Genomic DNA, 27,128 nt, shown 5'->3' with positions numbered 1-27,128 from the left:
GAGTGGCGCTAGAGAGGTTGCCGGGAGCTGGGGGCTCTGTCAGGCTGTCTTTGAGGAGAGACTGGGAAGAAAGCAATTTCGAGGAAGTTGGGGCCGGGGGAGGGATTTGGCTCCCAGCCTTCTCCCCTAGGTGGCAGAGAGATCACACTGGCTGGAAGGGCGCAACCCCTAGCTGTTGAGTTGGGAAGCTGGAAGAGCCGGCCCTGGGGCGGGGCCTCCCTCCTGCCGCGCGGTACTGGTGCCCCCCCACCACCTGGGGGAGAGGGGCGGGCGCCGCACAGCCTTCCTTCTGCGCCTCAGCCGCGTGGCTTGCGGCTTATTTTCCCAGCTGGCAAGCGTCGCGCTGCAGACAAGGGAATGCCTGTGGTGAGTTGTTTATTTTGTTGAAGTTTGCGGTGGGCCAGGGGGACGTGGGGGGCGAGCGGCAGGCAGCGACCGACCGGGACTGTTTTGTTTAGGTCTCCATCCACCTGTGTGGTATAAATCTGCCAGCCCCAGGGCGGCGGGGGGCCACGGTGAGAAAACCCTGCGCTCCCGAAGGCCGCTTTTCGACACTTGCAGACCTAGGACCACAGTTGATTCTCCACGCCTGGAGCAGGCTAGACCCTAGTTTACTCGGCCCGTATGCCCTCCATCAACGTTTCCCGCACTCACTGCGGACAGGACTGGCGCTCCAACAGGCAGTCAGCGCCCACCACCCGAAGACAACTGGTTATTGAAGTTCTTCCCAAGTGCCCTTTACGTTACCATTGGGACAGTGAAACTAAGGGTTTGATACGAAGGGCGCCCATGAAATTAGTGAGAACTTGCTCTGGTGGCTTCTAGCGTAAAGTACGTTCAGGGGTGTCGGGTCTGCCTGTTAACTACCAACTGGGATCCCGGGTTGACCAGAGTTTTGCAGACTTTAGGCTAAACAGAAGTAGGCTGTAGGCTCCTGGGGCAGCCCAGAGGAACCCCCGGGGCTGATGTTAGTCATGGCTGCGGCTGCGTTTGCCTGGAAGAAAAGACTAAATACATTAGTGAGCTGGTAAAGCTTTTAAGGCTTTCTTGGGAGTGCGTGGCTGGCTAATGAGAGGTTAATTTTGTTTCGAAGGGAAGGCTGAGCTGGTTTCCTGAGATAAATGGACAGGAAGCGCATTACCTCTGCGCGCTGGCAAGCGGCTTCCAAATGCTTTTTGCACCTGCCGCTTTGAGCCGTGCGAGCCGCGGCGGAGCCCACAGGGATCGCGGGGGGTCGGTTGTGTACGCGGGGGTGATGAACCCCTTGCACACCCGGGACTCTCTACCTCTGGGGTCTCAGCGCTCACGTCGAGCTCTGGGACCCTTCTCTCACACTCAGGTTCTGCGTGTTCCGGAGCTCCGGGACCCCCTGATCCCGCCGAGCCCTCTTCAGGAGCGGAAGGGTTAAGAATGATGTAAGTACAAACCACGAGCTGCTTGCCGCTGGGCTCTTGGACTCGGCTATTTCAGCGACTGCTTTTCGTACACAGTGGACGGGAGGCAGCCGGGGAGCCCTTACGCTAGAATGGTTACACATCGCAACTCTGGGTCTGATTCCTGGTGCCTGTGCCCTAGGCGATCCATTAAGAAGACCGAGATACTCCTGTTAGATTTCTGGAATGGTGATATAGTAACTGGGGAACTTTAGTTAAGACGTCACAAATAAGTTCAGGAAATGAAACCGAATCTTGTTTAGTCCGTTAATGTTTCTCTCATGTGATTTAATTCTATCCATTTGCACGTTCATGCATGGTATGCTTTGCTGGGTCCACTGAAAGTATGTTCTGGTCTCATCTTTCCTTCCTGAAAACAATGAGGAATGGAGAAAGTATATAAGTGGCAAGAAATAGTGTGGATTTGTCAGATGTACAAATTGTCAATCACCTCATAATTTTTTTCTAATTAAAATGTAAAACTATTACAAGTCATCAATTTAACCTTTGTGATCCAGGTCCTTTCCCAGATTTTTCATTGTAGAGTACAAAATCCTTAGCTTGAAGCACACGAGCTTGAGTAGCTGCACTATAAACGACCATGTCGGCACACTCTCGATTTCCAAACCTATTCCAGATACTGCTAACAGCCCAAATTTACCCGCTAGAGTGTCAACTGACCTAATGTCTTGAAAATAGGAACCACCTTGTGGTTTAATTGTGAAAATTAGCATTTTCCTCTAGCGGCTGAACACTTATGCAGCAATAAAAAGTGAATTGTTAGGCTTATAAATCTTGAGCTTGTCAAATTTTACAGCAGAGGAGCAATAAAGCACCTTAGAGGAGATGAAGTTTTTCCTCTGAAGAACAATTCTGTCTCGGGGTATCAGGATTTGCAGTGACTCCAGGACGCCCTCTATTGATAAGAAAATCTAGATCACCTGGTATTTAAGTAACAGGATGGGGCAGGGGAAAGAAAAACAAACTAACAAACAAAAACATAGTAACCAGCAGAAAGAACCAAGACCCAAATCAAATTGAATTTATTAATACTTAACTTTTGGCTATAATTTTTTATATTGATTTAACCCAAGGGTGCTTTACCACTGGGTTACATCTCCAGTCCTTTTTTAAAAAACAAAATTATTATTTGGTTTAATTTTGAGACAGATTCTCAGTAAGTTGCTGAGGGTCTTGCTATATTGCTGAGGCCGACCTCCATCCTGAGATCCTCCTGCCTCAACCTCCCCAGTACTGGAATTAGCAGAGCTGCTTATATATTTTGACATATAAGTAAAGTGGGATTTTATTCATGGGGACATTATTAAATCTTGGGTTAAGGGGTGAACCTACATTTTATTATGTCTTTGTTAGTGAAACACTTTTAAAAACAAAGTGCCACATATGATAACTTTTAAAAAGGCATTTCTAGAGTTTTATGAACTGTATTTAATGGATTATATGTAGTAATTGCAAGAAACTAAATTTTTGCTCTAGTAGTATTTCGTCCATGGTATTACCTAAAAATGCCAGAAACCCCACTTCCCACTAAAAGTCATCTCTCCAGGCAGCTCTGAAGCTATCATTAAAATATTAAAGATAGACACAAGGTTTGGATTATAACGTGGGTAGTGAAAGGTGTGTTTACCACTTGAGTCATCATAGTATGTAATAAGTAATGAAAAGTTACAGTAAAAAGATAGGTATCCTTCATTAGGAACCTAGTGGTTTGAGCAATTCACAATGTGTCTAATGAGTAAGCTGGTGAGACCTACGGTTTGCCCCCCAATTATCCTGGTCCATTGATTAGCACATTGTAACATGTAGAATATTAGCATGTCTGTGGTTGATAGAAATTCCTAATTAGAGATTCTGAGTAACGTAGCGGGTAGAGTTGCAAACTGCAATTTCGATGTACAGTAAGGATTTAAAATGGCAACCCTGAGTGGTTTGGGGAGAGTCAGAGGTCAGAGAAACATGAAGTGGCCTCCAACCTTGAGACCATTCTTGAGAGTAGATAGCACTTCACACCTACTGATAACAAATTGGAGCCTATCATCAATCTCACAACTGCTTTCCTGTCTCCACTTGGTAGCCGTTTTCCTTGTAGACCACTTGTTTTCTTTTTTCCTTCATTTTTGGACCCATCCAATCTAAAAAGTAGAAACTGACCTGTCACTGAATTAATCTAATAGACTGGCTATGTGTGAAAAAGCCACTGAGCAACAATAGATCGTGGCATAATTGTGCTGCATAAAAATGCACTATTCTCATTAATCTAATTACACTGTAACTGAACACGTTGAAGTTCATCCATTCTCCTTGCCGCTTCGAGGCAGGGAAATGTCAAAGAAACCAGAACATCTAAGCTTTTCACGCAACTGCCTTCTAATTCCACCGGGAGTTCACCGGTACCTTCCTGGCCTATCTGATCTGCTTCAGACTGCAGAGATTTCTAACATGGTTCGGTGCTTGATTTACCAAGCGTCCGCAACAAGCTTAAGAAAGGTTCTGCAGGTGTGATTGAGAGGGGACCTGCTGCACAGCACATTGTTAAAGAACCGGCTTCCGCCAAGGATCTGAAACTGGAACTGGCTGGGGTAGGACACAGACGAAGCGGGTGGGGAGGGATTAAAAATAAACCAACGAAAACTTGGAGGAAGCTGAACCCGATCACATTAATTCAAAGAGAGGTTAAGGGCTGTCTCTTTGTAAGGCCAGTGAGAGTGAGAGTTGTCCTCAGCAGTTCTGGTGGGAACAAGGGAACAGTAAATAGATGAAGGGAGTAGAGAAGAGAAAGCAGAACGGAACCGGAGGGAGGCTGGCCAGGGAGCCGAACACCGACCCGCAGCCTGTAGACGCGGAACTCGAATTACACCCAGCAGGCGGGAGGCGGGAGGCAGGACGGGGGCGGGCGCTTTGAGTCCTAAGAGTGGCGGGCTGGGTCGGGCAGACGCTCGCTCGCCGCCAATGGGAAGGGAAGAAAGGGGTGCTGCCGGCGGATGGAGCAGCGCGGATTGGCTGGTGCAGAGTGGGGCGGGGCGGCAGTGCGGAGCTGAGATTGATTGACCGCTCGGGCCACCGTGCAGATATCCGGGCCGCCCGCTGCTGCTCGCAAGGGCTGGTGCTCCTCCTGCAGGTCCACGCCCGCTGAGCCCACGCTGGCCGGGGCCGGGCGCTCGCGCTCCTGAGGCTGGTCTCGGCACTCGCTCACGGTCTTTGTATCTTCTCTCCCGCCCCTCTCTCTTCGCCTGCCGCCTCCGACCGCCGTGATGCTTCTGCTCCCGGTTGCCGCCGCCGCCGACTTGCTCCGCCCGCGGCGCACCGCTCGCTGCGGCGGTGGCGGCGGCCCATCTTCTACGCTGGCCTGAAGGAGGAAGAAGAGGAAGCGAGGCGTGTCCCCCGGCCCATGCCGCAGCCACGGGCCCGGACCCGCCACGGCGCCCGCGCCGCCGCCCTCGCCGGAGCCCACGAGACCTGCATGGACGGGCATGGGCTTGAGAGCAGCACCTTCCTGCGCCGCCGCCGCCCCCGCCTCCGCCGCTGCCGCCGGGGCTGAGCAGCGCCGCCGCCCCCGGCTCTGCCCGCCGCCGCTGGCGCTGTTGCTACTGCTGCTGCTCAGCCTCGGGCTGCTCCACGCAGGTACGACGCGCGTGGGGGGGAGCCAGGCCGGGCCAAGGGCTTTGTTCTCCGGCAGCCTGAGTCCCGAAGGCGCTCTCCGGGCGGAAGGGCGGCGTGGAGCGCCGGGAAAGGCCTCTCGAGTCCGGGACACGCACCTTGGCCCGGCTCGCGGCGCGCCCAGGCGCGGAGAAAGCCCTCTCCCTGTTGCCCTCCCTGCTTTCGTCTCGGACCATTGATAAATCTCCCGTCCTAGAACAGCTTATCAAAGATTTAGCGGGCGGGGACTGTGCGCCCGAGACAAATGTTCCGGATGCTTTATTGCTCTCTGCATTGGTGTTTACTGAAAGTCAGGCTCGGATCAGGTTTCCACCGCCGCCTCGAAGTGGAGACAAGGAGCCTTGTACTGCTTCTCTGGAAATGGGGGTGGCGGCGAGGCGAAGGAAGCCCACCAGATGGAAAGATTTTCACCAGAGTTTGTAAACCTGGGGGTTAATCTTGAAGAAACAGTTATTTGAACCGGGATTTCTTTCGGTTTGGGCAAACCTGCTTTTAATTCAACGTTCTGCCTCTCTTGCAAAACTCGTGCTTCGTGGCTAGCCGCGTGTTTTCGAGTTCTGTGAGAGGTTGACAGATAGCATGCTGCCTTCTGGAGGTCGGCGCTTGCCGGGCCGAGGCTGCATTAAGGGATGAGTTCTTAGGGAAGTGAGCCAGCACTTGAAACTGTTAACGTGTGATGCCAATTTTTCTTTGAAAAGAGTGGCATTGAAATCTAGGACGCTGTTTACAAATAAGTGCACTTCTTTTTTTAAGAATTTGCCTTGACAAAGAATTTTTATTTTAATGTCAAATTTTAAAAGTTCGATTTTAGTTTGAGAACAAGAGCATTATATAAGTTTATTTTCCTCATAGGACTTTTGGTCCTGTGTTTATGTTAACAGCAGTGACAGCGCGCTGATTGAAGAATCATGAACCTTAATGCCACCCAACTGTGCGAGAAATTTTTACATACTAAGTCATAATCAGCGGTGCTAAAAATCTGGGAGGTCTTTTTAAGTAATGGAAAACAGTGTGGAATTTAAGGAGACGACTTAATTTAGTTTGCCTAACTTTGCATTGTGATGTAATAACTGCATTTTAATACTGTCAACGTGGGGAAACTGAAGTCTTAATAAGAGTGGAATATAGAATTTTAGAAAGATTAAGTGTTTTAATTAGTAGCTTTAGCACCTTAGAAAATAATGTTAATTTGCATTGCGATTTCGTGGAAAAATTCTTAATATGCCATAAGTTACATTCGGAAGTAAGTGCATTTGGGGTGTGGGGAGTGTGCCCAGTAGTGCCAAAAGTATACTTTCCCTAGATGGAAATTGAAATGCTAGCTGGTTGGAGTGTGGATCCCTCCCCCACCAACCTGTGGCTGCTTGAATATTGTTTCCAATAGTTGCCATAGGGTCCTCCACAGGATTGCAATGTGGTTCTTAAAGATCTGTTTGCTGGCTTATGAAAGGCATATGAAATTGGTTTAAAGGTTTAGGAAATTCAAGAATTTAGAACATGAAGCTCCTCTTGGAGTCTCAGTTTGTCCTCACTAAAGTCACCATTAGATTCAACTCCAAGTGCTATGGGGCTTAAATTCTATGGACAATTTGTTGGAATGGAGCAATTAATCTGGCTATAGAAAAGAGGGCTGCTTTTGAGAGATCTCTTTGAAGAGCAGTGCTATTGAAATGCAGGGGTTGTTTCCCGTAGTAGGAAGCCTAGCAGTACTCTTTGCAGATGGACTACCATATGTTTTATGTCTGGATCCATATCATTTGCCTCAGCACCCCATATGGTTCACTCAATTCAGCTTCATCATATCTCCTTTCTTTTATTTTAAACTGGCGATTGTGCTACAGATTCACACATGCAGTCCTGGCGTTACAGAAACTGCCTTGTATTGTGAGGCCTTTGTGTCTGATTCATTAAAAGTGATGACATGAAAGCACTAGACCCACAAATCCTTTAGCACTTTTAGTAACTGGCAGGAAAATACTGTCACACTGATTGTAGATGATTTGACCCCAAAATAGAGAAATCTGTAACTGCAGATTTAGAATTCTGCCCTAACAAATGAAATAACTTTTCATTTGTTTACTTACATATACACAAATATACATATGTATATTTAATTTTATTTTTAGCAAACCTCTGCAGTTCCTAAATGGAGATCCAATATGGAAGTTACTTGCTTACTCATACACTTCATGGCCTTCTTGGCAACATCCTTGAGATTGTTTCTACTCTGCATTGTCTTGGCATTTTGACAGGAGGCTTACTTTACCGCCTGTAACAGGCAGAGTGTGCATTGTCATTATAAATTCATGAAGCCTGGATATTTCTGGGTGTATGCTACAAATTAGTCATTATACAGGAGCCTGAGATGAGGCTGAAAATGCTGACCCAAAAGCACTTTTCTCTCTAGGTAGCCCTTCTCCGTCCAATAATCTTTATAACAAAAGGCTATTAGAAACCTTCTTTGAAGCAGTTCCATTTCAAGTGTGATTTCTCATAGCAGTCAGCACCTACATGCTATGAAAAATGGAAAGTTTGAGAGTGAGGGTTAGGGAGGAAGGAAAGAAGGTAAAGGGAATTGGGAATCTAAAGTCTGCTTCTTTTCCCTTCTCAACAGTTGCATCTGCATTTCCAGACCATTCTTACTTCTGATATTTTATGACATTTTAAATAATTATAAGTAAATGAATGCTCAGATAGATTTTATAGACCATAAAAAGAACAAATAGGCACTGCAAGTTTAGCGGAAATTTTTTGTGCTGTTAATTTATTTGTAGTATAAGAACTGTTCATTACTGAGTGATCATGGTCTTGTTTTTATTTCTTCATTTCTACTTGCTGTGAATCTGATTTTAAAAGAAAATATAACAGTTACTTCAGTCTTTTTTTCAGATATCATTTACTACTGTTGTTCAGAGTTAGAAATCTTAAGAGACGCATGACATTTGTTGGAAGGAAAAGGAGATTCAAAGAAAGTTAATCACATCCTGGCTTGTGATGGATCCAGAACAGGCCTTTAATAGTCCTTTGCCTTGGTTTTCCTATCTGTAAAATGGCTTTAAGTCTTTTGGGAAGTTTTGTTTTTTAGTACAAATAGCTGAAATTGACTTGATCTGTTTTGGAGAGAGGAATTATATCTATATTGGAGGTGCTTGTGTTAGCTTTGGACTGAGCAAGCATAAAGTAGGCCTAAAATATGAAAGTGATTTTGTGATTTTTAAAAAAAATGTGGTTTAGTGATTGCTGTAATGAGTACATAGTTCCACAATATTAAAATAATCTTGATATTCTCTTTTATTCAGATTAAAGTGAATACAAAGTCTAGACTACAATATCTTTTCTTCTTTGGTCTTTGAAATTTAAAAATGTTGACAAAATTATCATTAGTGATTGTTACTGCCCATTCCTTTCTCCCAATGAAAACTAGAAACCGATACAGGCTAATTCCAATTAAAAGCACTGTACTATGGGTGTAGGATGCACACCTGTAATCTCAACAATTTAGCAAGATCCTGTCTCAGAATTAAAAGAAAGAAAGAATGAATGAATTGGGATCAGGCGCAGTGGTGTACCCCTGTGATCCCAGCAGCTTGGAGACTGAGGCAGGAGGATTGCAAGTTCAAAGTCAGTCTCAGCAACTTAGCAAGGCCCTGTCTCAAAATAAAAAAAGATCTGGGGATGTAGCTCAGTAGTCAAGTGCCCCTGGGTTCAATCCCTAGTACAAAAAAAAAAAAAAAAGTAATAATAAAAATAAAAACAAAATTTGAAAAAGGCAGTTCATTGCTGAAATGAAATAATTATATATTTAAGAATAGTCCAGGGGCTGGGATTATAACTCAGTGGTGGAGCACTTGCCTTGCACATGTGAGGCACTGGGTTCAATCCTCAGCACCACATAAAATAAATAAGTAAATAAAGATATTGTGTACATCCACAACTAAAAAATATTAAAAAAGAAAAATAGTCTATTGATGTTGACTCTCCCTTCCACCAAAGTTCACCTAGAACAACATCCTCATTTCTCAGATGAGGAGCCTAAAACTTGAAGAGATGAAGAGGCTAGCCTCTATTGCTTAAAGACATAAAATCTTTTAAGTAGCATAAAATATGTTACAGTTCATTCCTATATAATTTGAGATTGATGATAAAGACCAGAATTTCCCTTTTCCATTAAGTCTCTTGTTCCCACTTTATGGAATAGAATATTAAATCAATTGGCACACAAGACTGATATCTATCTCTCTCTCTCTCTCTCTCTCTCTCTCTCTCTCTCTCTCTCTCTCTCTCTCTCTCTCTCTCTCTCTCTCTCTCTCTCTCTCCCCCCCCCCCCCTCTCTCCCCCTCTCCCTCTCTCTCCCTCTCTCCCTCCCTCCCTCCCTCCCTCTCTCTCTCTCCCTCTCTCCCCCACACACACACCCCCAATGGTATAGGGGTACTTTACCACCGAGCTACACTTTTCATTTTTATTTATTTTTATTTTGAGACAGGGTCTCTCTAAGTTGCTTTGGGCCTCACTAAATTGCTGAGCCTCTCTCAAACATGCAATCCTCCTGCCTCATTCTCCTGAGTTATTTGAATTACAGATGTGTGCCACTGCCCTCAGCTTTGGTGGGTTCTCTCCGTTTTTGAGAGGTTTTATAAATTATTTGAGAGGCTAATGACAAAAAAGATAATTTGGAAAATGATTTTACTGAAAAAATACAAGACAGTAATACTTGGGTTTTTATTCCTTCATTTTAGCTTTGTTTAAATTATTAAGATTATATGGATGTTGGTTTAAGAGGAGAAAGAAATAAGGTCTATGTGTTCTGGGGGAATTCTGTGCTTTATTGTTCTCTGAATCTCTTTCTGCAAAAAACATGGTTGGGATCATCTATGCTGCATAATTTCAATGTGTACTTTTCTATTTAGTTTGCTTTAGAGAGTTGAGATGTTAAGGGAGGAGTAAATACATAGCTTGGTCAAGTGAATCATTGTATTTTTTAACAGAGCACTTATGTTTTGTAGAAACAGTGACTATGTACAGTTTGTTGGTAATGTGTCAGGGAAGGTAGAATAACTTAGTACCTAGATTTTTTTCTTGGTATTTTCAACCTGTATCTTGTACATAAAATCAGGTAAAGGTGTTTCAAGTAATCATACTATATAATTTAGGATTTTGTGCCTTCCTTGGGTGTGGAGGCTTTAATCATGGTTTTGTACATGGTGCTACTCTTATAGTGCTTTCCAAAGCAAATTACTCATGTGCTTTTCAAAGTCCAAACAAAGTTTATGTCTTTGACTTTATTAAAGCAGAAGAATCTTTATCAAAATCTTAACCTGATTAAATATTTCAGTTACTATTCCCTTTCCTTTTAACCCAGGAGCACTAAACTAGACTCATGGTACTCACAATGGCCCATGTGTTGAGGTTTTAAGTTAACTAACTGTATGCAGTTTTTCTCCCAGGGTTAATTTGAAAGAGACCTGGGAGCACAATACATTACTATTTCTGAAGGCTTCTTAAAATAGGAGTATATTAGATAGAACAAACAGTTCCCAGAGGAGAATGTCTTTTTCTCACATACTTCAGGAAGTTATGAAGCATTTACACGTTCCATCTTATCTTCTTTCCCATAGGTGACTGCCAACAGCCGGCCCAGTGTCGAATCCAGAAATGTACCACGGACTTTGTGTCCTTGACTTCGCACCTGAACTCTGCCATTGACGGCTTTGACTCTGAGTTTTGCAAGGCGCTGCGTGCCTATGCTGGCTGCACCCAGCGAACTTCAAAAGCCTGCCGTGGCAACCTGGTATACCATTCTGCTGTGTTGGGTATCAGTGACCTCATGAGCCAGAGGAACTGTTCTAAGGATGGACCCACATCCTCTACCAACCCTGAAGTGACCCATGACCCTTGTAACTATCACAGCCACGCAGGAGCCAGAGAACATAGGGGAGGGGACCAGAACCCTCTCAATTACCTTTTTTGTGGCTTGTTTGGAGATCCTCATCTTAGAACTTTCAAGGATCACTTCCAAACGTGCAAAGTAGAAGGGGCCTGGCCACTCATAGATAATAATTACCTTTCAGTTCAAGTGACGAATGTGCCCGTGGTACCTGGATCCAGTGCCACAGCTACAAATAAGGCAAGTATGCTTTTTTTTTTCCCCTCTTTCTACTCATAACTTCCAGATGTTTGATTCTTCAGACAACTTTCAAAATGTGGTATAAAAGACTCAGTTTAGAGGAATCTTTTTTTTTTTTTTAATGTCTTCTTAGAATATAATTAACAGTTCATAAAGGATTTAGTAAGAAACTTGTTCTGGAATATGGTGTTGGTCTAAATTTAAATAGACATTGATATGAAAAATTAAAAGTAAACAGTGAGGGGCTGGAGCTGTGACTCTGTGGTAGAGTGCTTGCACAGCTCATAGGAGGCACTTGGTTCAATCCTCAGCCCTACAGAGAAACAAATAAATAAAAATAATAGCAGATGGTGTTTAAAAAAAAAAGAGTGATTTGGACTTTAAAAAAAAAGTAAACAGTGAAATGGAGTTCTGGAAGAAAAATGCAGGCCTATTTAATGAAAAAAATGTGTGTTTTTTTCCATGATGTCTTTTGAGTGCATGTGTGTGTGATTCTTCTTGAAGAAATCCATGTTCAGATTTATCAGCTGACTGAAGTGGACATTTTGAATAAAGAAAACTGAAGCCTGAGGCAGCAACCCGAAAGGAAACACATTTTATTGGCGATTGGAAGCTATAGTAAAATGTAATAGCTATAAGCCAAGCTTCCCAGTGATAGACCCTTAATGGTGTTTTAGTTACTAACCTTTTGGTGACCAAGGAAGTTACAAATTGATATTGCAGAACAGTGATATATAATCCCCATGTAATCTCAGACCTTGGGTTAACAGTTTAAGTCAGAAGCTAAGGGAAAAGCTGGCAAAATTAAATTAAGCTTACCCTGCCTTCTGTCCATTGTCCCATGTTTATTTATTTTAAAATCACTAACACTGTTTAGAGATCCTCAACACCAACTTCCAGGCACCAGTGTCTTCCTAAAAATATGTAGAGGTGCTCTCAACGGGGTTTTCAATTGCCAGTCAGTGCTAATTTAATCATTAGGAAAGAAAGTAAAAAACTATTTCTACTAAGAGTGTCCCAAGTAGACCACCTCCTTCCCTATCATCCCAACCACAAAACCCATGCATGTGGCTTCAGACCATCCCACTTGCTTTAATTTCCTTTATTTATTATATCTACTCATAAGTTGCTTTACATTAAAATACAATTGGTGAGGATCAGGCTTTTGAAATACTTACGACTAACTGTTCTTTTGATTCCAGGACACCTTCCCTTGCCTCCAGTGTGTGGTATATTTTAAAAATGAATTTTAATTATTTGACTTGGCATTTTATGGAGGCAATTTTGTAACACCTCAGGAGATATCTGCAGACACCCAGGGGTGTCATAAATCTAAGATTTAAAGTCATTTCTCTGAAAAGAATAAAACAAAGGACTGTTAACTCTGGTCCAGACATCTAAGGGGATCTCCAAAATATTTATACTTCAACTCCCTATAAAAGCTCTAGCTTGCCTTTTCCCTTACTGAATACTACATCTCAAGATAAACTTCTTTCTCTGATTTTCATATGTATGTAAATGATTTTTCTTAAGTGGATCTCAGAACATGTATTTATTTTAAGTTTCGTTATAAAGATAAACATTGGTGCGGTTACAAGATAGACTGTGGCCGTAATTACATCATTGCTGCCAAATCACAGGACCCCTAAATTGGGAATGGTCAGAGTTGGTGCATAACTGAAATTTCAAGAATGGAACTAGGAATGGAGGAAGTCATAGTTAGTTATTCAAATAATCAAGGACTTGGAAAAATCACCTTCAGATAAGATTATAGAGATTAGTAAGAGCTGTGTGAATGGGAAAATAGTAGTTTTGTTTTGTTTTTTTCCACAAGCCCAAAGTTCTATTTTCCATGCCTTCCATCCAATCACGTCACTTCTGTTTGTTATTTAATTTTAAATTCTGCATATTTTATGATTATGGTGAAAATATTTGGGGAATAACCAGTAACCTTACAAGTATTAATATTATGTAAATGGAACAGTGTATACTGAAGCACATAAGATACTCCATTTCAGTTAGACAATTTATCATGATTTTTAACAAATAAAAATAAAAATTGCAGTCTCCTTTTCTCCCTCTGTTTGGTAAGTATCAGAGGCTTTACCCATTCCAAAAAGGAGGGAAGAAAAGTGGTCCTCTGACATAAATTCAAGTGGTCGATGAGAGTACGTGGTTTTTTAATTGCACTGTTTGAAAGTATTTTGCCACATCTGGTGACCATGCTGTTTAGCAGCAAATTACTCTATGGCTTCACAACCTCTAGTTGTTGTCAGTTTGGGGTTTTGGGAGGGGGCTTTCCCCTCCTCCTCTTTGCAACTCTCTCCAGAGCCCACATAATTATCCAGGAGGTTACTCATGATGGCCTGTCTCAAGGCTGGTGCAACATGTGCTGGTGAAACCATGCAAAAGCCTAAAATATGGCAGTACAATTTCTTTTCACCCACCAAGTGCCAAAATAAAACCTTTTATAGACTGTAAGCATTAAAAAAAAAGGTAATAAAAATATTATAAGGCAAAAAATACAAAATTATTTTCAAACAATTTGATTTTTTTCCTTGTTGTCTACTGTAATGCTTCTAAAAAAGTCTTTTGAAAGGTTTCTTCATGTGAGTTCCACCCGTTCTGAGAATTTGCACACATGTGTGGATCAGTTATTGGGTAACTAGGCACCACACGTTGCAGATACTGCATCCTTTTGTGGTCAGGCATTTTTAATAACCCACATGCCCAATGTCACTGTTTAAAAACTGACTGATGATATCGTGGATCCTGGCTTGCCAGCTGTGATAGTGAAATTGTTGTATTTAACACTCATTCATTTCCCTGACTTCAGCATTGCACTGGAGCACTAGACCCTGGGTGTTCTGCCCAGTGAGGTCACTAAAACAACTATTCTGAAAGCTTGTTCTTCAGAAAGCTGTCTTCCAGTAAACTTAGTGAGCACTACCTGCCTATAAATAACCCTCTTTCTCTCATCACAAAAAGACAAGATGGGAAAAAAGACCAAACAATAGAATGGAAAAAAAAAAAAAAAAAAAAAGGAAGTCATTTGTCCTCAAGGGATGATTTTTGGCAAGCCTTCTTTTTTCCTCCCTGACAAGCAACAGGTTTAAAGCAGATAGGCCTGAGTGTGACGTTGCCTCTTCTCCCCTTGTCTTCTGTTCTCTCTGCCTCATGGCCCCCTCCCCCCCCTTCTCTGGGAAAAGTAGGGCTTGTTTCCCAGGTGCTCATGGTGTGTGCAGGTATGCTTTCTCCAGGACTCTTTGTTTTGTTTATGCCCTTCGCCAGCCTGCTGTGCTCCTGCTCTGTGGAGCAGTCTGCACTAGTTGGCCAGCTTGCCAAGTAGATGTGTTACGGAAGGGAAAGCCAGGGCTGGTTTTTCATCTCTCCACACGAGGCCTGCAGGGGGTTTTGGCATACCTACACAACTCGGCTCAGATCCACATCAGCTTTGGGCCATCTTCCCCACCTTTGGTTAAGAGAGGCAACTGTAGGCATGCAGGCACTGGGGGAGAGTGAGATGAGAGGGGCAGGCATAGAACTCATGGTTAGCTACCCTGGCAAGAAAAGCAGTTTTTGTTTGGAGGGAAGAGGTAGCCCATGCTCTGTAGGCTCCAGAGACGACCCATGTCATTAGCTCTCCTATGTCTTTACACACTCAAGAGAGCAAGATCATCTGTTGGTGAAGATGGTTGACTTCTGTTCCTCTCTTCCACATTCTTTTTCACCCTCTTAGTCTCAACCGTAGTTCATTCAGTGTATCTTGTGCCTCTGTTTAAAACAACGGTGTTCAGTAAGGATCTTTGTACACTGTGAGCGTAGGAGATGATGGGGGAGTAAATTCTTTAAGGAAGCGTTCTGTATTTACGTATATATTCCTAGTAGCATATATTACCCCTTACCAAGACTCCGGGTGTATGTCAATAGCAAGAGTGCTTACCTAGTGTGTGTAGGGCCCTGGATTCCATCTTCAACACTGCAGAAAAGTACAACAAACCCAAAACAAAATACTTACACCATCTTTAAAGTGCATTTTAAATGATTGCTTCTCAAAAAATTTTTCAGGAATTTGTTACTGAATTACAACCTAAACAGTAGCTGTATTTTTAGTAATTGTTTTTTGCAAACAATTTGAATAATTTTTCCTTTAGTTTTAATGTAATCATATCATTTTCCACCACCCTTACTTTCTTGTACGATCTTTCAGTCTTAATAAAGCAAAATAACAGGTGGGAGGCCCTGTCACAGATCTTCTGTTACATGTTTTACTGAGCTTTGTCCTTGGGTGGGTGAAGGGGTTTATCCTAAGATAGCTGGCATTAGGGAAAGGCTGTGTTCTTGGAGCTTGACCAAGCCAGATTTCTGTTGACCTAAAGTGCGTATTCTCTGAGGTGCCTTAAAATCCCTTGCTCCTGCCATGAGCCACCAGCTCCTGGTAATCTCATGGACAACACCCACTGCCTGTCCACAGCATAGTAGGAGGCCCTACCCATCAGGGATGTGTGTGTGTGTGGTGGTAATTCCATAATTATCTGTAAGTATCAAATTCTATAGCTACTTTCTTGGAAGTTCCTGGAACTTTCTACTAGAAATGCTAGTAGAATGAACTTTTGTTCATTTTCCTTTAATTTAATGCCTTCTTCAAACTGTGTGATGCAAGGTTTTCCATGGTAATGAAACATCATTCTCATGTAGGCTCCTAGATATGAGGTAAGTCTGCTACTCCTTTTTGATGCCTCTTAGCATATAGATATTTTCCCATAGTATCATATGGACAGGTAAACCAGTGTTCTGGATCATTCTGTGTTGGTTACAAAATCAGAACCAGACATGTCTACATTGCAAAGGCTTTCAATTGCCATTTTATCTTTGGATCAAGGTTTAGAAATTTGTCCTCTCTTGACCCCACACCTAGTACATTTTTTTTGCAGCCCATTATGTTTTTAGTATATCTACCCAGACCATGTAAGCTACACAATAGCCAGCCATCCTTTCATTTTCACAGGCCCAGAAAGATGCTCCTCCTTCTCACTGGCAGAATTGTGTTTCAAATGTACAGACAGTGTTCATGTATGTGGTGTTGATATGGGGGGGACACATATCTTGGGGAATGTAGAGCACTTTCAGACAGCACAACTGTCCTGCTTATAATTATAATTCTTTAAATCTGAGATTGCTCTTTGTTTTTCTTATGATTCTATGTATTAGGTAATTCTGGCTGTCTCTTAGAGATTAGTTCCTTATCATGATCCTCCTTGCTTTTCAAAGATACTAAAAAGTTATAAGACTCATTGAGGTATATTGGAACAGATGGGAAAGGAGTTTGTAGTTATAACGCCTACTCAGTATAATAATCTCTCTGATAAAATGTGTGATTAATGTGGTGCTGCATTTGCAATACTAGGTATTAAAAGAACCACGGTATTTAAGAGATGTAGGGGTGATTGGTAGCCTCTGCCTCACTGTAAGCACATAACTGAAATTTGTAGCTTTCAGTGGCAAAGTGTGGGATTTGTATGTAAGCCCATCTGTTTTCAGTGTTTCTTTGTAGCACATTGGTGATCTGCATTCATAAGCTTGTTCCCAGAAACATTACTCTGTAGGTTGGCAGGGTGTCACAAAGGGCAGGGAGAATAGACCAGAGAGCAGCTGCTGTAAAACCCTGTCCCACACCATCACCAGGGCACACCCCTCCCTGCCTTGCTTGCTTTCACAAGTCAAATTTTTACTCCTGGGATTTGGCACACTCTCTTGCCACCTCCCACAGTCAAGGTGGCCCCTCAGCTGCATCCATATTTCCACAATTACCACTTCTTAAAGACATTTTTTAGGATACCATCTCATCTTTAAAATGTTCATGAAACCATGTTACACATTCTTATCTTTCCTGAATTTATTTATTGTGGAGACAGTCTTTAACATTAAAGGACAGACTTTAGAAGCTCTAATTCCAGGTGGCAGTGTTCTTATTTGTCCTTATCTATTTCCTGCATAGCTCTTGTTTGTATTGGATTATAAGGTCTTAGACCCAGGAACTACTTTACTTTGCTTCATATAGTTTCAGTAGAGTGCCTGGAGGTAAAAAGATTTTCAAGTACATGTGGGGAAAGAAAGCAGAGAAAGGAGAAACTGTTAGCCATATGATGTACCTGTAAGTTTGAAAAATCATTTTGTAGGGTGAATAGGCAAACCTCGGTTATGTTATGCTACATTTTTCAAAAAGGGCACACTTTTATGTTCTCTATATGCATTAGGCCTGTTTTATAGCCTTTCTAATCCCCCTCTGTCTTCCTCTGTCCCAGATGAAGTTTAGAAGGAGGATACCTCCAAAACCCCCCATTTGTAAGTGAAATTAACCCAAGGACTCTCCAAACTAGGCTGGAATCCATGACAGTGCTGTAGGCCTCTGCTGCTTTAAAACAAATCCACACCCCTCTGTAGTTTAAACCAGAGGCACCAGGCCAAGTCTGATACACAACTGAGAGTTAGAACTTGTTTTTCTGTCACATATCCAAATGTCTCTCTCTGCCCTGTTGAATTTTCTTTGAGTCAACATTTTGAAGGGAAGGGGCGAGAAGGAAACATTGGATGGTTGGTAGTTTTTTTGTTGGCTTCAGTTAATGCTAACGAAACAGTTTCTGCCCATGTGGAATGTGGCATGTAAAAAGAGTTACCTACAGTGTTGAACAATGAAAAATGCTGCTTAACCATTTTGTCTTTATTTGTTTTGACTGCAGTAGAACTTGTTCTTCCACTGTTTTAAATATTGTGTTCTAGTTGGTGGGGTGACTTAAGGACTTGTCAGTAAGTGATAAGTAACAAGAACAGATAACATGCACCTAAGATACAAACTTGAACTTAACAGCCTTGCAGTAAAAACATGGTGCTGTGGGGTCTAGATAGAACTTAAGGTGAAACTGATTCTGTGGAGAAGAGAGTTCTCTATGCTCCAGTTGGCTGATTACTTTGAGAGTTGGAGCTGAAAGAACATTTGGCTAATTCTGGTGGGGTTCTTTAATGTTGAATATGGTGTCTGTGCTGTGGATAGAATTGATATGACAGTATTTAAACTCTAAGTTCTCATCTGCTCTACATGTGCTCCTGGAACTGGGGTTAGGTTCTACTCTTTCCATTTAAGGTGTGCATGCACGTGCACACAGGTACCCACATGCACCTACGAGGTATTGATGTCCTTCCCTCTCGCTGCCCAGGGAAAATGAAGACAGAAGGATATTGGAGTGCACCATTCTTGTTAAGTGGCTTCTTGAAATACATGATCACTACTTCTAATTACCTCATTGCTGAATTTTCAAATTTTCAAGGGTTTTGTTTGTTCATTTGTTGTAACCATGGGGATTTGGAGTTGAACATAGAACCTGATAGTAGGTGTACACACCTATAATCCTAACCACTCAGGAGGATCACAGATTGGGGGCCCTCTTGAGTGACTTTGTCTCAAAATTTAAAAAAATAAAGAGGGTTGGGGATATAGCTCAGTGGTAAGAGTGCTTGCCTAGCATGTGTGAGGCCCTGGGTTCAAACCCCAGTACCAAATAAGTAAATAAATGTGTTGGAGATGTAGGTCAGTGGTAGAGTGCCCCTGGTTCAGTACCAGTACCACAAAAAGAAGGGGAGAAAAAGACCTCAATCTTAGCAGTGACAAGGCATGAGTGCTTAGTGGAGACCCTCAAGCCCCTTTACTTTTTTGCTCACTTCCCAAAACCCAGAAGTGATCAAAAAGGCTGTGGTTTCGTATTCCCCATCCATTTTTGGAAAAACCGCGCTGAACCCAGACACAGAGCGTTTGCCAACGTCCTGCCCAGGCTTTGGATCTGTGGCCCTGCCCCCTAGCTCCCATCAGGAGGGATGCCTGAAGGCAAGACCTGCTGGGGCAGATTCTGACCAGCTAAGAGCTACTGCCTCCGGCCCAGGCTCTCACCTTTCAAAATATTTTTAGCCTCTGGTCTGGAAAGTAGTGGCAACCCAGGCTTACCTTCATATCTGGAAGCATAGTGAGCTCCTTTGGGGGTCGGCTTCTTCACAGTGCAGCCTGAGCACAGCAGACAGGCTGAGGGAAAAAACCTCTTTGGAGTTTTTGGAGTAACAGACTCACAGGCTGAGAGGCCTCTCCTCATGCTCAGTGTCGCGTTACTCTGGTGTATAGAAGGAAGCTGGCCAGTTTTCCTGTCTCTGTGCCTGTTTGTGCTTCAGCTTTCCTTGTTTTAAGTGTATAGAAAATGCTCTTTGAAAGTCAGCGTTTTTGCGCCTGTCCTTTTCATGTGTCATCCCTGGGCCAGCTTTCCTTTCATTCTTGAATGTTCTTTCCAGCCACTGAGCTTGATGCTTCTCTGGACCACCCTAGCAGCCTTCAGCTGTGGGTGTCCTTCCCTTCTGGTTTGGCTTTTTCTTTCTCCATCTGCTGCCAAGTACCCCTCTAGCAGCCAAGGCAGCCCCTGTTTCTGCACATATTTATTACCTAGGGCAAGACAGAAGAGGAAGTGTGATCCATTCCTTTTCTCTCCATCTTTCCTGTGAGTACTGCAAGTCTCCATAGGAGACCTGAAGGTAGAGAAACCTACATATATTGATGCCTGTTTTGAAGGTAGTAGGTTTCTTAGTTTCATTTAAGCCCTAAAAGAAGTCTGTGATGGTAATATTTTTAATCATCCATTCAGTTTGTAAACACATGTACTGTCTTACTGTTAGTATCTTGACCAGCAAATTCTTGGACAACTTGTACTTTTGTGAGTCTTTGCTCTGTGTAAGATATTTGATATATAGGCTGAATTGTGATTGTAAAATTACATTTCAGTTCACTGAGATCACAACTTCCTAACAGATTGTCTTTCCTGGTTTTGTTTTTTTTTTTTTTTTTTTTTTTTTTTAAGGAAAATTGTCACTGACATCACATATTTCCCAGCCCCTCATTTTTTCTTAAATATGGTACATATAAAAACCATCCTGGGTTTTGCATGAAATTGTTCAAAGTTTTTTTTTTTTTTTTTTTTTAAATAAATGTGCTTGAGGTTTTTTTGTTTTTGTTTGTTTTAATCTTCCTGCAATTTTATGTAACCACAGAACAGTTGCCTCTCTGCCTGAAGGGGAATACCTCTGCTTCAGCTTAGATCCATACTTCTATGTGCCCTGAAAGACGGGCAGGTGGAGCCAGGGAGGATGGCAAGGAAGGCACCTCAAAGGTCTCTGCTGCCTTTGAAGCCTTAGAACTTCCTAGGCTTTACCTTCTCAACATTTGGAGAAATTGACCCTCGGAAATAGAATTTGAGTGTATTGGGAATGGAGATGAAGCCTGTTTTTCTCTTTGAAGCATGTGCTCTTGTTGGAATGTTTTGTTTTGTTTTGTTTTGTTTTTTTCTTTCTAGGGCCCTTACTGTTGTCTGTGACCGCCCCCCCCCCCCCCCACGAGTAAGAGTAAAGGGGCACAGTCTTATTCTCCCTCACAGTCTGCTGTTTTTTCAGCCTATAATTATACCCATAGAATATGGCAAAGTAGACATATGAGCTAATTTTATGAAATATAATTCATTTTAACTTCTTTGACATAGCAGAATTTTAACCAGGTACCTATCAGAATTGTGTTTTCATGTTTCAAGCTAATTTCTGTGACTACTTCAATTTAGTTTCCAGATCCATCTTAAGCCAAAAAATAAGTTTCTCCATCTGAAAGTCCAGTTCTGCTATTACAGAATTACAGAAGGTTCCTGTACTTGCAGTGCCAAGTGGCCTGATTAAACACTGATAAATATTTCTTCCAAAATACAATATGAACAAATAGTTAAGTGCATAACCTTTGGTGAATTTTGCTGTTTTAAAACCCATGTGCAGCATTTGCAAGGCTGTTGACCCTTGGGGAAATCTCTGTATTTCTTGGCGAGGCAGTCCTAGGCTTTCCTTGTTGTGGGCTAGTTCCTTTTCATTTAATGTATTTTCTTTTGTTATTTTTGTTTTCCTGATGGAAAGGAGAGGCTGATGCCTCTTAATTTTGATATTTCACAACAAACCTTCTTAGGTTTTTGCTGCCTTTCATGTGTGGAGAAGTTGGTTTGTGTAGCTGGATCTTTCTCTTCCTAATAGACGTTGTGGGTGGTAAAGATCTCAGGGAATGAAACATTAAAAATAAATGAGGAGAACTATAGTAGTTTGTCTAAGGTAGGGTTGAGAGGGACTGGGTGGGGGAGGTTTAACAAAAGACATTGATGTTTTAAATGCACAAAAATGCCATGCATCAATAATAAATGGTGTGACATAGAACAGATGTGCCAAATTGAGTTATTACGGCATATGGATCAGTGAATGGGGGAGGGGGAAGTTAACGGAATAGCTGGTGTTTTGAATACTGTGTGAAAGCTTTTAAAAATGCAGTTTTGACTATTCTGTTTCTATGCTCTGATAACTGCTGTTTGGAAATGTAAGAAGTTTGGAACTTGCAAAAACCCCCATTGAATTTTAATGTTTTTGAGACAAGAACTATTAAGAATGACTCAGGAGACCGAAACAGGAGGATTATAAATTCAAGGGCAGCCTGGGCAATTTAGTAAGACCCTGTCTCAAAATACAAAAAGAGTGTTGGGGGGTTGGAATGGAGATCAGTGGTAGAGCACCCCTGGTTTCAATCTCCAGAACTGCAAAGAAAAAAAAAGGAAAAAGGAAAAAGAAGAATGAACGAAGTTTGCTTTTCTGAAGGGGAAGACAATCTGAAATGAATTTGTTGCCCTTCATAGCTAAGTGTTTGCTTTTTAAGAGCTCATGTTATAATTGTTCTGGGGAATGAAATTATATTACAAAACTCAAGTCATGTGACTCTATTACCCAGAAATTTCTACATTTACACTGATTATATATCTAGGTACGTAGTCAGTACATACTTAAACTACAGAGGTGCTCTCAGGAGTCCTCACTCACGCTGTGGGATCATTTCACCTCAGCATGTTGATTCAGTGAGTAATTCTGTACAGATTCTGTGTGAAAATTATCTCACCCAAAATGAGAAGGAAAAAAAAAAAAAAAAAACCAAGAGAATATCACTGCAGTTTCCTCTCATAGAGAAAATAACTCCTAGAAGATTGGAAAAACAGACAAGAATCTGTAAGGAAGACTGGAATATTTTGTAGGTATGCATATTAGTCAAGTTTTCATGTGATCTGATCTTCTAGATATGTGGAGTTGACGTTAGTGTCACAGGCATTGCAGAGGTTGAGAGTGTGAGATGTTTGAAATGACTCCTGAGTTCCTGAGGTGAAATTGGTATGCTTAACCAAAAAAATAAAATAAACTGGCTTGATAAGATGTATGGAACTGTTCCACTCATCTTAATATGGACCCTTGCTTGTCTTCTTGGAAACTCGTTTGGAATTGGATAGCTTTTCCTTGTTGTCCCAACAAAAGTAATTCTTTGTTTTTCCTAATGTGAACAAAAATGTTCAAGTTTGTTTAAATTTGAGGTTTGTTAGACTAGAAAGACAAATTAGCTGTTATAGAAGAATTTGTCTAATCTTTAAGTATGTTATAGTTGAAAATAAAGATAGTGATTATGTAAAGTCTACTACTAGTCTTATTTTAGCCATCTGTATTGTTAACCTTCAACTTTTTCAGGTGTAGAATTTACTTGAATTAATCTCTTCACCTCCAAGGGATCCCAGTGTGCCTTAAACAGCACTTGTCACACTGACTTTAGAGCCACCAAATAAATCTATTTTATAGTCCCAGTAGATATCTAGCTCAAAACCCCCATTCACTCTGGAAGGTCCTATGCTTGGATGCACAGCAAATTTCCTGAAATCATCCCTGGTACACCTCCTTCAGGCTGTTAAGAAGGTGTTGAAATGTGAGAAGGCTGGTAGTGAAATCAAATTGTGGCTCAGGGTAATTAGGAAGGGAGAAAGCCTAGCATTTTTTCATAGCACATTGTCTGGCTTTTAGTTGCAGCTGCAAACAACGGATATGAATTTAACCAGTTGCTACAGTGCAGCTGGTTCAGATCTGGCTTTATAACTGGCTGAAGTAAAATGAAATGGCTGGAAAATTCCAGTCAAGTAACACCAGTGGGAACATGTGGAATTAAATTGTGTGAGCAAATGCTGGCTGAGTTGGGGAAAAACTTCAGACATAAACTTGAGGGTGGTGGTGAGGACTTGGGGGGGCATTTTCTGGCCTTTTTAACAAGGGCCTATTGTTTTGATTAGTTCCCTTGCAGGAGCTGGAAGGTTCCCTACATCCAGAGCCACTCACAGTGTGTTTGGCTTGTCTGCCTCGTTCTTGACCGAAGTCACCTGATCCTTTTATTTTTTGTTCAAGAGGGAAGAAAGAAATGAACTGTTACTTCAGATACTAACAATAACACAAATCTCCAAATGTAGTCCTTTTTTCTTTGGAGCAGTTTTCCCATCTTGTGTGACACACAAGTTACCTCCCTTCCACTACCCATACTGCGTGTTGGAGGCAAAGGTGTGTGAAAGGTTCGGTTTGTTTTTGTTTTTATAACTGTTCTAATTAAAGGATTCTGCAGAGAAGAAAATGGGTTTACTGAAGGGAGGCTTTTACATTTTCAGTCGATGGTTTTTTCTCGCTCCCTGCATTGTACATGATTTGAAGAATTGAGAGTTGGCTGGGAAAAGCTCTGAGTAGTCAAAGGACCCCAGCACTGTTGGGGAAACATTTGCTGTAACTAGGTCTGGGGTATGTAGACTCTTCCAGCACTTGGGAGCTGTATTTGCCAAATGATTTCCCTGTCACAGGGATGTGAAACGTCTGATTAAGGGACTTTAAAGAAATTGTCCTGGGGACTGGGTTTGTAGCTCAGTGGTAGGGCGCTTGCCTTGCATATGTAAGGCACTGGATTCAACTCTAAACACCACATAAAAATAAGTAAAATAAAGGTATTGTGTCCATCTACAACTAAAAAGAAAAAAGAAATCGTCCCTGAGGCAGATGGTTGATAGCTGTTCCTGGGTTGCACCCCCCACAAGCTGCCTCGTCTCTTAGTATTTCCATTAAGTTTGCAGTGATGAGTCAGGACAGGAATGGTGATAGTCCAAGAAGAATCTTTTTAAAAAGCTAAGTTCTGGTAGATACATTGTTAATTAAGTTCCTTAAAACTTTCTTACATAAGTTCTCCCTGCCCCACCCAGACTATGCCACAACTCAGTCTTTTTTTGGAAGGAAATAGATATAAATTATTAATAAAAATTGCCTATTTCCCAACTGCAATGCTGTTGTCTCTTAGAAAAGTAAAGAAAGCTTTCTTCAGCCAGGGGTGGTGGCACTGCCTATGATCCCAGGGACTCGAGAGACTCGGGCAGAAGGACCGAAAGCGTGAGACCAGGCTGGGTGACTCAGCAAGGGAGTCTCAAAACACCACAAAAACGAGAAAAGGCTTGGGATATATCTCAGGACTCCTGAGTTCAATCCCCAGTACCAAAAGAAAAGAAAGCCTTGTTCTTCATACACATTCCCTGGGTCCCCTGGTTCTATGTTCTATTTTAATTCTGAATACATAAGATATTCTTATTTTCACCATTTGTGAGTTGAGTTTGGAGATTCTGTCTTAAGTTGTTCAACTCCACATAGAGGGGCATGCTTGCTATGGAGGGGAACATTCTGCTCCCACCCATCATGTTGACCTTTGTACCTGTTCCTTCCCACAGATCACGATCATCTTCAAAGCTCACCGTGAGTGTACAGATCAGAAAGTATACCAAGCTGTGACAGATGACCTGCCAGCTGCCTTTGTGGATGGCACCACCAGCGGTGGGGATGGAGAAGCCAAAAGCCTGCATATCGTGGAGAGGGAGAGTGGCCGCTACGTGGAGATGCATGCCCGCTACATAGGCACCACGGTGTTTGTGCGACAGCTGGGTCGCTACCTAACCCTTGCCATCCGAATGCCCGAGGACCTGGCCATGTCCTTTGAGGAAAGCCAGGACCTGCAGCTGTGTGTGAATGGCTGCCCCCTAAGTGAACGCATCGATGATGGGCAGGGCCAGGTGTCTGCCATTCTGGGGCACAGCCTGCCTCGCACCTCCTTGGTGCAGGCCTGGCCTGGCTACACACTGGAGACTGCCAACACTCAATGCCATGAGAAGATGCCAGTGAAGGACATCTATTTCCAGTCCTGTGTCTTCGACCTGCTCACCACTGGTGATGCCAACTTTACCACCGCAGCCCACAGTGCCTTAGAGGATGTGGAGGCGCTGCACCCCAGGAAGGAACGCTGGCACATCTTTCCCAGCAGTGGCAATGGGACTCCCCGTGGAGGTGGCGATTTGTCTGTCAGTCTAGGACTCACGTGCTTGATCCTTATTGTGTTTTTGTAGGGGTTGTCTTTTGTTTTTATTTTTTGTCTATAACAAAATTTAAAATATATATTGTCATAATATATTGAGTAAAAGAGTATATATGTATATACCATGTATATGACAGGATGTTTGTCCTGGGACACCACCAGATTGTACATATTCTGTTTGGTTGTTTTCACATATGTTGGATGCAGTGTTCTTTGATTGTATCAATTTTGTTTTGCAGTTTTGTGAAATGTTTTATAATTGTCCCTGCCCGGGAGCCTGTTAGAAAGCACTTTATTTTTTATATATTAAATATTTATGTGTGTACCTGGTTAATATGTATAGTACATATACACAGACACCATGCCCAACGTTCCCTTCAAAGGTGACCAGTTGTCTGTAGCTATTCTTGGCTGTTCCCCCTGCCCTTTCCCATTGCTACTGATTTGCCACAGCGTGCAGTTTTCACTGGCCACCTCCTGATGGAGCTGCCCCCTTTCCTTTGGAGTGTGACCCCACCCTTTCTTCTGCCCTCACTCAGTTGGAAAGGACAGTTGACTCCTCCCTTATAGGTGCTGTTGACTCTTGTAAATGCTGATCTTAATAAGGAGCCCTTTCTCTAACAGTTTTCACCTTTTTTTTTTTTAAGGCGGAGAGTGTTACCATAATTTTTATTATTTTCTAATTCTAATTTTGAGCACATATGTTATTAGGTTGAACCTATGAAACTACCGTTTCTATAAATAGAAAGGGCCTACTGATGGTAGTTTTTAGATAAATATCAGACATCTTGCTATACCTGAGTAGCTCTCAGCTTTTTTTTTTTCATTCCATACTCCAGTTTAAATTGTGGTTTTTACCCTCTTTTAACTCTTCCCATTAAACAAAATATGAAACCATAAATTTAGTAATAATCATGACTTGTTCTTTCTCTGATTTGTGGGAGCCCATGTTCTTGGCTGTCTTTTTCCTTAACTGTTTGGGCCCAGAAACATTCTCCTTCTGTCCACCGCATTAGCACTCCTCAGCCTCACCTTAAGAATCTGAGGGTAGGGTTTGTTAATCTTTGATGTTGAGACCCAGACCCCATCAATAGAGTTCTCTGTGCTTCCTTCCCTCTGCTCCCTGGTCTTCATGACAGTCCTTGACTTGTCTTCATGCATGATGAAATGGAGTAGGGTGTTAAGTACAGAAAAACCCCCTAGGCCTACCCCGGAATGCACTTAACCTGTGGGTGCCAGTCAGTTTAGACGTTCCCATTAACTAACCTCATGCTCCCCAAGTCTCTTTTTTAATCGGACACCCTTTCTCTTAACACCTGTAGTTGAATATTAGTTGCTCTTGTAACTTGGTGAAATCCCTATAGAGTAAAATGATTCCTCTTCTCGCCTCTTCCATTCTGTTGTTGGTGCCCCTTGCAAAAGGGAAAGAACAACAACAAAAACAAGAATAGTAAATGAGAAAGTTAACTCCAGGATAGGTAGGTTTATATTGTGATACCCAATTGTAAACATTTACAATTGTTTGGTTCCAAGAAAAAATAGTACCGTTTGTACTTTAATAAATAATTTAAGTTTACATAAATGCGAACAA

At 42.2% G+C, this 27,128-nt stretch overlaps 1 protein-coding gene across 7 annotated transcripts; it reads left to right on the top strand.

Annotated features, from left to right (window-relative positions):
* Window positions 1–25,862, top strand: RGMB (repulsive guidance molecule BMP co-receptor b). 7 transcript variants are annotated; one of them, XM_079143458.1, is made up of 6 exons: window positions 1–366; window positions 459–515; window positions 1,340–4,033; window positions 4,807–5,075; window positions 10,727–11,235; window positions 24,900–25,862. In XM_079143458.1, exons 4-6 carry the CDS (start codon window positions 4,925–4,927, stop codon window positions 25,566–25,568), a joined length of 1,329 nt encoding a protein of 442 aa, XP_078999584.1. In that variant the 5' UTR covers window positions 1–366; window positions 459–515; window positions 1,340–4,033; window positions 4,807–4,924; the 3' UTR covers window positions 25,569–25,862. The 7 variants fall into 7 exon arrangements, with proteins under 7 accessions (XP_078999584.1, XP_078999582.1, XP_078999583.1 ...); XM_079143455.1 differs by having other exon boundaries at window positions 2–366; window positions 1,340–1,415; XM_079143452.1 differs by having other exon boundaries at window positions 2–366; window positions 459–831; window positions 1,340–1,415.
* Window positions 25,863–27,128: the final 1,266 nt, after the last annotated feature.

Source organism: Sciurus vulgaris, assembly GCF_902686455.1.
Source record: "Sciurus vulgaris genome assembly, chromosome: 6".
Taxonomy (NCBI): domain Eukaryota; kingdom Metazoa; phylum Chordata; class Mammalia; order Rodentia; family Sciuridae; genus Sciurus; species Sciurus vulgaris.
The sequence above is the reverse complement of the archived record's forward strand: the minus strand, read 5'-3'. Positions and strand labels throughout refer to the sequence as shown.

Bases quoted from the DNA above. Each gene is read 5' to 3' on its own strand.
- RGMB (XM_079143453.1), top strand. The intron at 5,076-10,726 runs GTACGACGCGCG...TCTTTCCCATAG, and splicing joins CCTCGGGCTGCTCCACGCAG to GTGACTGCCAACAGCCGGCC. The intron at 11,236-24,899 runs GCAAGTATGCTT...TCCTTCCCACAG, and splicing joins GTGCCACAGCTACAAATAAG to ATCACGATCATCTTCAAAGC.